The sequence below is a fragment of the Meriones unguiculatus genome, chromosome 3 (assembly GCF_030254825.1).
Source record: "Meriones unguiculatus strain TT.TT164.6M chromosome 3, Bangor_MerUng_6.1, whole genome shotgun sequence".
NCBI lineage: Eukaryota > Metazoa > Chordata > Mammalia > Rodentia > Muridae > Meriones > Meriones unguiculatus.
Genome location: NC_083351.1, coordinates 87,395,472 through 87,408,142, shown reverse-complemented (window position 1 = coordinate 87,408,142; position 12,671 = coordinate 87,395,472). Strand labels below are relative to the sequence as shown.

Genomic DNA, 12,671 nt, shown 5'->3' with positions numbered 1-12,671 from the left:
AACCATGTGGTCCTGAGCTTTTTTTTTTTTTATGGGACACTTTTGATGATGGCTTCTACTTCCTTAGGAAATATAGCACTATTTAATTTATTTACTTGATCTTGGTTCAGCTTTTATAAATGGAATCGATCAAGAAATTTGTCCCATTTCATTTAGGTTTTCAAATTTTGTGGTGACTTAATGATTGTTTGGATTTTCTCAGTATCTATCATTATATCCCCCTTTTCATTTCTGATTTTGTTAGTTTGGATGCTTTTTAGTTAGTTTGGCTAAGGGTTTGTCTATCTTGTTGCTTTTCTCAAAGAAAAAGCTCTTGGTTTCTTTGATTCTTTGAATTGTTCTCTTTGTTTCTTCCAGCCCTTTACTCTCAGGTAAGGTCTATCTATGTGACTGAGGTGTGTTCCTTGTATGGAGCAGAATGTTGGGTCTTGTTTACACATACATTCTGTTAGTCTGTGTCTTTTAATTGGAGAGTTGAGTCCGTTGATGTTCAGAGAGATTAATGACCAGTGGCTATTAGAACCTTTAATTTTGCTGTTGGTTGTTTGTTTGCTTGGCTACTTTTAGTTTTGCTGTAGTGAGGTTATTTATTTCCTGTGTTTTACTAGGTGAAGTTAGCCTTCTTGAGTTGTATTTTTCCTTTTAGTATCTACTGTAAGGCTGGATTTGTGGGTGCTTACTGTTTAAATTTTTTGTCTTTGAATATCTTGTTTTCTTCATCTATGATAATTGGGAGTTTTGCTGGGTATAGTAGCCTGGGCTGACATCTGTGTTCTTTTAGAGTCTGTGTGATATCTGTCTAAGCCCTTCTGTCTTCCATAGTCTCTGTTGAGAAGTCAGGTGTGATTCTGATGTGTTTGCCATTTTATGTTATTTGGCAGCTTTTTCCCTTGCAGCTTTTAGTATTTTTTCTTTGTTTTATATATTTACTGTCTTGATGAGTATGTGGCTGGGGGATTTTTTTTAGGTGTTTTGTAGGCCTCTTGTATGCTTTTAGCCCTCTCCTTTAAATTAGGGAAATTTTCTTCTATGATTTTGTTGAAAATATTTTCTGGGCCTTGGAGAAGGGAATCTTTTTTCTCTATATCTATTATTCCTTTTTTTTTTCCTGAGAGGCTATACTTTCTATTTTTTCTTTTTTTATTTGATTTTTATTAATTACAGTTTATTTGCTTTGTATCCCAGCTGTAGTCCCCTCTCCCACCCCCTCCCAATCCCATCCTTCTTCCCTCTTCTTCTCCTATGCCCCTCCCACAGTCCAATGATAGGATAAGTTTCACCTTTTCATGTTGTCCTTGATTTCTTGGATGGTTTGTGTCAGGAATTTTTTAGATTTAACATTTTCTTTGACAAATTCATCAATTTCTTCCATTGTATCTTCAACACCTGAGATTCTTTTTTCCATTTCTTATGGGCTCTTGGATATGCTTACCTCTGTAGTTCCTGTTTTCTTCCCTAAGTTCTCCCTCTCCATGATTTCCTCAGTTTGTGTTTTGCTTAATTTTTCCATTTCCATCTTCAGATCTTGAACCATTTTGTTGATCTCCTTCACCTGCTTGTTTGTATTTGCTTCTTTTCCTTCCATTCCTTCATCTGTTTATTTGAACTTTCCTCTGTATCTTACATTTCTTTCAGTGATTTAGTCATTTCCTCTCTAAAGGTCACAAACTGTTTGGCTGTAACTTCCTGTATTTCTTTACAGATGGCCATGATCTGTTTGACTTTGTCTTCCTGTATTTTCTTAAGTATTTTATTTGTTTCCTCTATTATCATCTTTATAAACATAGTTTTAATGTCATTTTCTTGAATTTCACTTATGTATGGGTATCCAGAGCTGCTTGCCTTTAGATAACTGGGTTCTGGAGATGCCATATAGCTTTGGCATTCTTGATTGTTCTTTTACGCTGATTGTGCTTTTATGGCTGTCTCAGGTATTGGCTGATAGTTTCTGGTGCCTGCTGGAGTACTGGGGGTGGGGGTGAAGTGGTGGAGGAAATCCCCATGGCAGAAAAATGGTTGTTGCTCAGCTTTTTAGGAATGGTCACTGAATTACCAGTGCTTCTCAGGAAATTGCCACAGCTCTTCTCAGGTGTATGTTCCTGTGGGCTAACTGGGCTCTTTGGGAGGTCCAGGGGCTCTCCTCTCACTGGAACAAGTCCTGTAGACAGCTGCCCTGTTCTTGGCTTTCTTGCTCTGAATTTAGTGAGCTGCTGCTGCTCATACACTGTTTCTGCTGGGTACAGCCCTCTTGAAGAACCAAGGAGCCCTGAGGTTTGGTCAGTTTCACTAGGGAGACAAATTGAGCTTTGGAGCAGCATCTGGGACTGATCCAGTGAGTTCCGGGCATAGGCAGGTCTGAGGTTGGAGCTCTGTGCCCCAGTACCCAATAGGTAATCAATGGCTGGTGAGCACAGCACACAAGCCTGTGGCTGGAGGGTAGAGCTCTTGAATCTTCGGGAACCCAGGAACTTTTCCAGGGATTAGCTGGGTGCCCTTGAGAAATGGGACCATCCCAAATTAGAAAGAAAAACAACTGGACCTTGAATAAGGGCCAGCTAAGAAGAAAGAAGAACAAGTCAGGCGATTTAGGGGAGGACTGTCCTTGAAGCTGTAAGTGGCCCACTACAGAACCGAGAGATGGGAAAAGAGGGGAGGACTGTCCTTGGAGCTGTGAGCTCCCCGCTACAGCTGCCAGCCCGCATTACTGCTATCTTTTCTGCTGACTAATCAATGTAAAGGCCTGATTTTTTTAGGAATAAAAACTCTGTGCTTTGTATGCTCGGGGTTGTCTCCTGCTTTGAAGGGACGACCCCCATCGCGATCAGAATAAACTGCCTCTTGCTTTTGCATCAAAACGCGGTCTGTGAGTCTCTTTGGGGGAGGGAGCGGTTTGGACCCTGCACCGGGAGTGCAGGTTTTGCATGTGGTACGTAGCCCGGGAAACCGACGAGGCCCTTCCCAGACCCTCACCAGACCGGGTAATGAGGTCAGGTTGAAACAGGTCAGTCATTTTGTTTGTTTGATATTCAGGTTTCTGCAGATTCTGTTTTGTTATGGTTTTGTTCTGGTTAGGCGCCTGTCTGAACCATCTTGGTTGCTTGATTAGGCTATTTCGATTGACGTACGCGTCAGATAATAGAAATGCCAGAAAGCTGGAGGACGTTCCAGGTTCCGTTTGTTGGGAGGATGGATCAGAGACGGTCCTCCTCCCGTCTGAGTCTGATTTTCGTAGAGGCCAGCCGGGGAGCCGTTCCATTAGGGCACTGTGGTATCACCCGCAAGGGCGTCCTTGTCTGATTGCTTGTTTGGTTCTTTTTATCTCTGTTCTTGTTGCCTCTCTGACTTTTCTGACGGAAGATTTCATTATGGGACAGACGGTGACTACACCCTTATCCCTCACCCTTGACCATTTCTCAGAAGTGAAATATAGGGCACATAACCTCTCAGTGGAAGTTAGAAAAGCGAAGTGGCAAGCCTTTTGCTCCTCGGAATGGCCTGCTTTTCAGGTTCGATGGCCACACGATTCTTGCTGTTAAGGCTAAGGCCCTCCAAGCGCAGGGGGGCCATCCTGATCAGGTACCTTATGTCCTAACCTGGGAGGATATTGTTCGCCATACACCCCCCTGGGTGTGCCCCTTTGTTCTCCCCACAGAGACTCCGTCGACAACTGTTTGTGCCGTTAAGGAAGAGGAGAAAAAGAAAGTGCTCACTTCTCCAGAAGCAGACTTCCTCCTTTTTGACCTTCCGCCCCCTTATCCGCCAGCCATGGCCCCTGGCCAGTTCCCTGGCCGGTTCTCCCGCCAGACCTCCGGCCATTTCCCCTGTCAGTCTCCCGGAGGCTGTCAGTTCTCCCTCTGGGCCTAGGGCGGGGCTAGCATGCAACTTTCCTAGTCCCCTCACAGGTCCCTCATCAGGAGCTGTTGGTCCCTCAGCGCTGCCGACACCGTCCGCACTGCAGACACCGCCAGAGGTCCCGCTGCACTCACCAGCTGACACTGCTCAGAATGAACGGGGCCCAGCAGCTGGAACACGAAGCCGCAGAGCAACCCAGCTGGACTCGGTGGCTCTCCCATTGCGAGCCTATGGATTTCCAGAGGGGAATGGGCAATACCCCCTTCAGTACTGGCCTTTGTCCACAGCTGATCTCTACAATTGGAAGGCTCACAATCCCCCTTTTTCTGAGAACCCCCAAGCCTTGACTGACTTGTTTGAATCTGTCCTTTTCTCTCACCAGCCCACTTGGGATGATTGCCAACAGCTTTTACAGACACTCCTGACTACCGAGGAGAGGGGACGAGTTCTTCTAGAAGCAAGGAAAAATGTCCCGGGGGCGGATGGGAGGACTACAGTTCTCCCCGACGAGATTAATAATGGGTTTCCTCTCTCTCATCCTGATTGGGATTACAATACACCAGAGGGTAGGCAGCACTTGAAGGTTTACCGCCAGACTCTAATGGCGGGTCTCCGTGGGGCTGCTCGAAGACCCACCAATTTGACTAAGGTAAGAGAAGTGGTCCAGGGGCCGGAGGAATCTCCTGCAGCCTACTTAGAACGGCTGATGGATGCATTCCGCCGGTTTACTCCCTATGACCCTGCTTCAGATGAGCACAGGGCAACAGTAGCTGTATCTTTCATAGATCAGTCAGCTAGGGATATTCGTAGGAAACTTCAGAAATTAGAAGGTCTGCAGGATAAGTCGTTGAAGGATTTAGTACAAGTAGCAAAAAATGTCTTCTATAGTCGAAAAACAAAAGAAAAAAAAAGAAAACAAAAAAAAACAGGAGATAAGAGAGAGAGAGAGAGAGAGACAAGAGGCAGGATAAAAAATTGACTAAGATTCTGGCCACCGTAGTTCAGGAAAGTCGTACTGAAAGGGAGAGAGTTCCTGGCAACTGTAAGGGCCCTTTGTCTAAGGACCAGTGTGCCTACTGCAAGGAGACGGGACACTGGAGGAGGGATTGCCCCAAAAGGAAGAAAAAGCAGCTGAATTCTCGAGCCACAGGGACCAGGGTCCTGACCTTAAACAATGACAGCGATTAGGGAGGACGGGGTTCGGTTCCCCTCCCCAAACCCAGGGTAACCCTCAAGGTGGAGGGGAAGCCAGTCCATTTTCTAGTGGATACTGGCGCTCAGCATTCAGTTCTGTTGCAAGACTTAGGGGCTGAGAAAAAAAAATCATGGGTTCAAGGGGCCACTGGATGTAAGCAATATACATGGACTACCCAAAGAACAGTGGACCTTGGAGTGGGCCGGGTATCCTACTCATTCTTAGTCATGCCTGACTGCCCATAACCATTGCTGCGACGGGATATCCTGACCAAAATAGGAGCCCACATCTATTTTAACCCAGAAGGCCCACAGGTTACAGATAAAAGATAAATACCGGCTATTTAAAAATTTAAAAGAGGGGGAAAAAGACATTGACTGGTGGGTAAAAAAATACCCTGAGGCCTGGGCTGAAACAGCTGGCTTCGGGAAAGCAAGAAAGCAACCGCCAGTCCAGATAGAGCTAAAACCTCAGGCAGCCCCATTTGCAGTGCGGCAGTATCCAATGTCTAAGAAAGCCCATGATGGGATTCGCCCTCATATACAGCGACTCCTTGACCTAGGGGTTTTGAAAAGGTGTCAATCTGCTTGGAATACTCCATTACTGCCGGTCCGGAAGCCTGGGAGCAACAATTATCGGCCTGTGCAAGACCTGAGGGAAGTTAACAAGCAGGTTATGGACTTACATCCAACAGTCCCCAACCCGTATAACCTGCTGAGCTCCCTTCCCCCTGACAGAGCCTGGTATACTGTTCTAGACCTTAAAGATGCATTCTTTTGTCTTCAACTTAGCCCTGCCAGCCAAGACATTTTCGCTTTTGAATGGAAAGATCCCGACTCCGGGGTCTCGGGCCAACTAACATGGACTCGACTTCCCCAAGGATTTAAGAATTCTCCTACCATATTTGATGAAGCCCTGCACCGAGACCTGGCACACTTCCGGGCCACAAATACTCAGGTAACTCTTCTCCAGTACGTGGATGACATCTTACTAGCTGCAGATTGTCAAAAAACCTGTCTCAAAGCCACTGGCCAACTGTTACAAGAATTGGGCGAACTCGGCTATAGAGCATCAGCAAAGAAGGCCCAGATATGCCGGAAACAGGTCAGTTACCTGGGGTATATACTAAAAAAAAAAAAAAAAAAAAAAAAAAAAAGATGGTTATCGGAGGCTAAAAAAGAGACTGTGTTTCATATTCCCCCTTCACAAACTACAAAACAAGTGAGGGAATTTCTTGGTACAGCGGGGTTTTGCCGATTATGGATTCCTGGGTTCACTGAAATGGCAGCCCCTCTGTATGCCCTTACAAAGGGCAATGACTCTTTTTCCTGGGGAAAAGATAAACAGGCTGCATTTGATAATATTAAACAGGCTTTAATGTCAGCTCCAGCCTTGGGACTTCCTGATGTCACTAAACCTTTTCATCTCTATGTGGCCGAGAACCAGGAAATGGCTAAAGGGGTGTTAACTCAAAAGATTGGACCCTGAAAGAGACCGGTAGCTTATCTATCTAAAAAGCTTGATCCAGTAGCAGCAGGATGGCCGACCTGCCTTCGGATAATAACAGCAGTCGCCGCATTGGTAAAGGACGCTGACAAGCTGACCTTGGGACAAGATCTTACTGTTTATGCCCCTCATGCCCTTGAGAGTGTTGTCAGACAGCCACCTGATCGCTGGCTCACGAATGCTCGATTCCAAGGCAGCAAAGGGAAATAACATGGCTGATCAGGAGGCTAAAGCAGCTGCTAGAGGAAGTCCTGCTCCAATGATATTAACTACTAAATTGCCAGAGAAGGAACAGCTAAAATACTCAGAGGATGACCTGGAGCAAATACAGAGAAAACAAGGGACATTCGATGCTAATGTGGGAGCATGGATTGACTCCAAAGGTAAGGTCATTTTGCCACAGAAAGATGCTAAGAGATTAATAGCACAAATGCATCAATGGACTCATTTAGGGGCAAGGAAATTGACTAAAATTGTTCTCCAATCTCCTTACCGAATACTAAACTTCACTGCTCTAACCGAAAAAGTGACTCAGACATGTATCCCTTGCCAAAAGGTAAATGTAGAAAAAAATTTCCAAAGCTCGAAAAAAACGGGTAAGGGAAACTAGACCTGAAATGCATTGGGAAGTGGACTTTACCGAGATCAAGCCGACAAGGTATGGAAATAAATATCTTCTAGTCTTTGTAGATACCTTCTCAAGATGGGTGGAAGCTTTTCCCACCAAGAAAGAGACTGCTCTGGTTGTAGCCAAGAAGATTTTAAAAGACATTTTTCCCCGGTTTGGAGTTCCAAAGGTAATCGGGTCAGACAATGGGCCGGCCTTCGTTGCTCAGGTAAGTCAGGAGGTGGCCAGATTTTTGGGGACTAATTGGAAATTACATTGTGCATATAGACCCCAAAGTTCAGGACAGGTAAAAAAAATAAATAAAACTCTAAAAGAGACCCTTACTAAATTGACCATGGAGACTGGCGGTGACTGGGTGGTACTCCTCCCTCTGGCTCTTTTTAGGGTCAGGAATACTCCTTCCTTGTTAAATCTCACACCTTTTAAACTATTGTATAGAGTTCCTGCTTCCTTGACTCTCCTGGGAGACCCTCTTGACATAACTAGTGGTAACTCTGACTTGTTGTCCAGGTTAAAGGGACTGCAGCTTATTCAAAAAGAAATCTAAAACAAGGTTGGCAGTGCATATGCACCAGGATCCTTAGAGGTGCCACATCAGTTCCAAGTTGGAGACTTGGTTTATGTACGGCGACACCATAGTCAAAATTTAAAACCCCGGTGAAAAGGTCCTTACTGCATCCTGCTCACCACCCCAACGACTGTGAAGGTAAAAGGCATTGCTGCTTGGATCCACGCATTACACATCAAACCCGCTCCAGAGGACTCCACTTCTGACTGAAAAATCCAGCCCAGTGACAATCCCTTAAAACTTAAACTTGTTAAGAATGTTAGCTGTGGGTGATATCCACAAACTGCTGGTGCTTTTGGCTCTGTTAAGCACTTACAATACTTGCTTGGGCTCCAGTCCTCACCAGCCCAAACTTTTGACTTGGGAAGTAACTAATCAGAGACATATTATAATTTGGTCTGTTTCAAAGATAGCCCCACCCTTCACATGGTGGCCGGACTTGTACCCTGACCTTTGTAAAATGGCTCTAGTAGCACCTGCTAACTGGGATTTGCAAAGCCACCTAGACCCCAACGTGGTTCCTGGGGACCATAGACGTGGGTCTTTTAGTGAGAAAAGGGGCTTAGATCCCTGGGGGGGCTGCGGGACCACCAACCACCGCAGTATGCTGTGAGTCCTAACCTTTTATGTATGTCCAGGACCCCACCAGCAACCTAAAATGGTAAACAAATGTGGGGGGAAAATGACTTCTACTGCAAAAATTGGGGGTGTGAAACCACTGGCGATACTTACTGCAAGCCTACCTCCAGTTGGGATTACATTGTTGTTAAAGCTAATTACAGTCATGCCCAGCCCCCAGACTGGGGACCAAACAATAGGTAGACTAATCAGCCAATATGTACCACCTGGTGCCACCCCCTGCTAATCCGGTTCACAGACGCTAAAAAACAGATTTCAACTAACTGGGTGACTGGGGTTCACTTGGGGCCTACAAATATATAAAAAAAGATATGATGATGGGTTACTTTTCACCATCAAATTAAAAATAACAGCCCCATCTGCTAAAGTAGGGCCAAATAAAGCTGGCCCTCACCTGGTTCCCCCAGTAAAAGTGGACCCCCAGACTATAGCCCCACGTCCAGCAACCCCCTCACTGACTCCTAACTCAAAAATGGGTAAAGATTCTTCTTCCCCTAAGCCTCCTGGACCATACATTACTTCCCTAGCACAGGGGGCCTTTCAGGCCCTAAATAATACCAACCCCAAGGTTACTGAGTCTTGTTGGTTATGCTTTGAAATTGCTCCCCCATATTATGAAGAAATTGCCTTTACAGATGAGATAAGTACCTCCCAAGAGGCAACAGCCTGCCGTTGGACACAAAGGGAGGCTAGACTTTCCCTGTCTGCCGTTTCAGGGCAAGGACTCTGTGTAGGTAAAGTTCCCCCCAGTCATCAGTTTTTATGCAACCAAACCTATGATGTTGCAGGTCTGTCTGGGTACCTCATACCACCAATCGATGGATGGTGGGCCTGTGCAACAGGGATCACTACTTGTGTCAGTACTCAGGTGCTTGTCAATTCATCTGACTGGTCCAGGTGTCCTGGTCCAGGTAATCCCCTGAGTCACCTATCACCCGTATAAAGAGCCCTTCCAATACTGAGACTCTGTGGGGGAACCGCTGATACTAACAAAAAGAGACCTAAAAATTTCCTTAGCCATAATGCTTGGGGTCGGGCTAGGAGCAGTAGGGACAGCAGCTGGAGGGTCAGCTATAGCCCTCCGACATAGCCGGTTAAATGAGCTTAAGGCAGCTGTTGATGAGGACATAAAAAGACTAAAAAACACAATTAAAGAGCTCAAAGATTCCTTACAGTCATTATCAGAGATGGTGTTACAAAACAAAAGGGGCTTAGATTTATTGTTTTTGCAACAAGGAGGTTTATGCGCTGCCCTAAAAGAAGAATTCTGTTTCTATGTCGACCATACTGGAGTTGTTACTGAGACCCTAGATAGGTCAAAGAGGGCTTAGAAAAGAGAAAGCGAGAATGAGCCCAAAGCCTAGGATGGTTTAAAGGATGGTTTAATTCCTCTCCATAAATGACCACTTTAATCTCCACCTTGCTAGGCCCTTTGCTAATTCTTCTCCTGATTGTAACTCTTGGCCCCTGCATTCTTAATAAGCTAATCAATTTTGTAAAAAAACGGATCAGTATCGTTCAGGTCCTTATGCTTCGACAGCAGTATCAGCAATTAGAGATGCAGGCTAAATCTAGCCTGTAATTTTAGGGTTAAAATTATGCCAAAGAAAAAGGGGGGAATGAGAAATGGGACCATCCCAAATTAGAAAGAAAAACAACTGGACCTTGAATAAGGGCCAGCTAAGAAGAAAGAGCAAGTCAGGCAATTTAGGGGAGGACTGTCCTTGAAGCTGTAAGCGGCCTGCTACAGAACCGAGAGATGGGAGAAGAGGGGAGGACTGTCCTTGGAGCTGTGAGCTCCCTGCTACAGCTGCCAGCCGCATAACTGCTATCTTTTCTGCTGACTAATCAATGTAAAGGCCTGATTTTTTTAGGAATAAAAACTCTGTGCTTTGTATGCTCGGGGTCGTCTCCTGCTTTAAAGGGACGACCCTCATCGCGATCGAAATAAACTGCATTGAACCGCAGTCTGTGAGTCTCTTTGGGGGAGGGAGCGGTTTGGACCCTGCACCGGGAGTGCAGGTTTTGCACTACAAACATCCTTCCTCCTTAGAGTCTGAGTCTCAGCCCTCCTCTACCATGAAGCTTTTCCTCAACATTGCTAGAAGCAGCTGTCAGCTTGGACGCCCTCAGAGACCTTGTTATTCATCTTCCACGCCTTAAATTCCCTGAGGCTTTGCAGTGGATGCGTGATCTCCCCAGCCACACTACCCTGTCCATCTCAGCAAAGACTGGGGTCTCCCCTGTGCCCAGCATTCAGCCCGCATCTGCACACTCAGGAAACGTTGCCTTTATAAATATTTCTTTGGGCCAGGAGCGGTGCTTGGGTATCTACAGCTCTACGGTGTGGTGCCGCTTCCTCACTACTTAACCACTGCTCATGTAACCTCTGCTTTTGCAATTGCTGGAAGACACAGCAGTTTATAATCCACGGTCCAGCATCACCCGACTGAAGAGAGCGCCTGCTTTTCCTCCTGGCAGTCTTTTCAGCAGGTGTGTCTAAAGCCTGGCTGGTTGGAGGCACTCACTAGCAATGTCCTTGGCTTACAGGGGCGCTCAGGAGAGTCAGTTCAGTTTTGACCCAGAGAGACCTGAGCTCATCGCTGTCCTTTAGCGGAGAAAGCAGCTCGTCCCTGCCAACGGTGGCCAGCGTGTAGAACTGCTCCTCTAGCTCCTTGGTGGTCCTGGCCTTGATGGAGGCCACAGAAGCCCGGGAGGTGCTGCTGCTGGGGGCCTCCTTCAGCTTCTGCTTGCTCCCAGTAGTGGTCTGAGCCTTGAACAGGATGTACTCTTTCTGCTCCAACTTCAGGTCTAAGTCCGAGGAGAAGAAGATGAAGACTGTTTGAATAAACTCCTTGGATTTAGGGTTGAGTCTGCTCAGAGTGCGCGCTCCTCACCGTACCCGAGGAGTGCTCCTTGCAATGGCTTGTCTTGCTGTTGCCTCAGGGCCTGGTTGGGGGGAGCTTTAGGGATCCTACCACACTGGACCCAGCCTGCAGCCGCCGGCTCCTGCAGCAGGTGTTAGCTGGCACCACACCTGGCTGAAGTCCTCTTCGGGCTTCTTGCCTGCTGACTTCCGCTCTCCGCGGGTGTGCTGGGCACCCCACAGGCAAGGGGCGGCTGCTGTTTCAACCGGGGCGGGGACTTTCCGTAACTTTTTGCTACCAGGGGCCTTGTTTGCAGTCCTCAGCCCTGCTGCTCCTCCTTGCAGCGAGCTTTGAGTTTCTTGTCCCTCGGGCTGGCAGGCAGGAAGTTTCCTGCAGTCTTGCCCTTGGTCTTTCACCGGCGAGTAGTATTGATCCCTTTCCCGGGTGTGGCTGACATTTTTTGATCAGGGTTGGAGGCTTGTGAGGATTAACTTTGTTTACCCATTTATGCAACTGCCGCTTGTTAAAAAGGCGCAGGTTAGGCCTGAAAACTGAAAACCCGGAACAAACAAAACAGCTTTTTATAACAGACTCACTTAAAAGCACTGGCTGTTTTCATCTTGACATTCTCTGCTGAGCAAAAGAAAACTGACTGGGCTGGCAACAAGCAAAATGGAATCCCAGGTTTATGTGGCAGCTCTGCTGTTACGGAGGATGACCAGCTGGCCCCTGGCATCTCAGTATACACGAAGCACTTTCGTTGAGAGGCCCTTTTTTTTTTTTTTTACTTGTCATCTTTGGGAAAATCTTTGACTCCGTAACTCGACTCCCCTGCCCTCTTAGCATATACTTTATGTGGAGAAGCCAGTGGGTCACAGGTATTTAATGACAAAAGCAGCAACAATGGGAAACTGACCTGGTGTGCCTTATAGTAGCAGCCTGACTGAGTCCGCCCTCAGCCTGCTTCTGCCATTTCTTCTGCCACACTCTGCTGGAAATGTCAGACACAAATTGAAAGACTGCCAGGAGCCTATCTAGACGGGGAGACCCCGCTTCCCAAGGAACAGCGAGACCAGCCTTCGGATGCAAGCCGCAAGAGGTTTATTTTGATACACGGGTACCCGGGGCGACCAAGCCTATCGGAGGACTTGCGCGCCTCTCGGTTAGGGTGACGGGTTTTTATAGGGCTCGGGAGCAGGAGGCGCGGTTACAGAAGCGAGAAGCAGTTACAGGGTTCTGATTGGGTGGTTTGAACAAAGCCGTAGTTAAGTCACGTACCCAGAACAGGGAAGGCGGGAAGGCAGATTGTGAGCAGGGTCACGTACCCACCCGGAACCGGAAGGCAGGAAAGAATGCAGCGAGGTAGCTATCCCCTCAGCGAACTTACCGCTATACTGCGCCTACTCTACATAGTGT

The 12,671-nt window shown here is 46.9% G+C and overlaps 1 protein-coding gene across 1 annotated transcript; it reads left to right on the top strand.

The window, feature by feature from the left end:
• Positions 1 to 2,921: 2,921 nt before the first annotated feature.
• On the top strand, positions 2,922 to 10,349 carry LOC132652857 (uncharacterized). Its single transcript, XM_060378790.1, has 4 exons — positions 2,922 to 2,978; positions 3,448 to 3,576; positions 3,653 to 4,501; positions 5,839 to 10,349. The coding sequence occupies exons 1-4, from the start codon at positions 2,922 to 2,924 to the stop codon at positions 5,866 to 5,868; spliced, it is 1,065 nt and encodes a 354-aa protein (XP_060234773.1). The 3' UTR covers positions 5,869 to 10,349.
• Positions 10,350 to 12,671: the final 2,322 nt, after the last annotated feature.

What these genes read in the sequence shown, in the direction of transcription:
- LOC132652857 (XM_060378790.1), top strand. Translation starts at nt 2,922, where the DNA reads ATGTGGTACGTAGCCCGGGAAACCGACGAGGCCCTTCCCAGACCCTCA. An exon ending in CCAGACCCTCACCAGACCGG is followed by an intron (nt 2,979 to 3,447) that starts GTAATGAGGTCA and finishes ATAACCTCTCAG; the next exon opens with TGGAAGTTAGAAAAGCGAAG. An exon ending in GACCCACCAATTTGACTAAG is followed by an intron (nt 4,502 to 5,838) that starts GTAAGAGAAGTG and finishes TCTTCAACTTAG; the next exon opens with CCCTGCCAGCCAAGACATTT.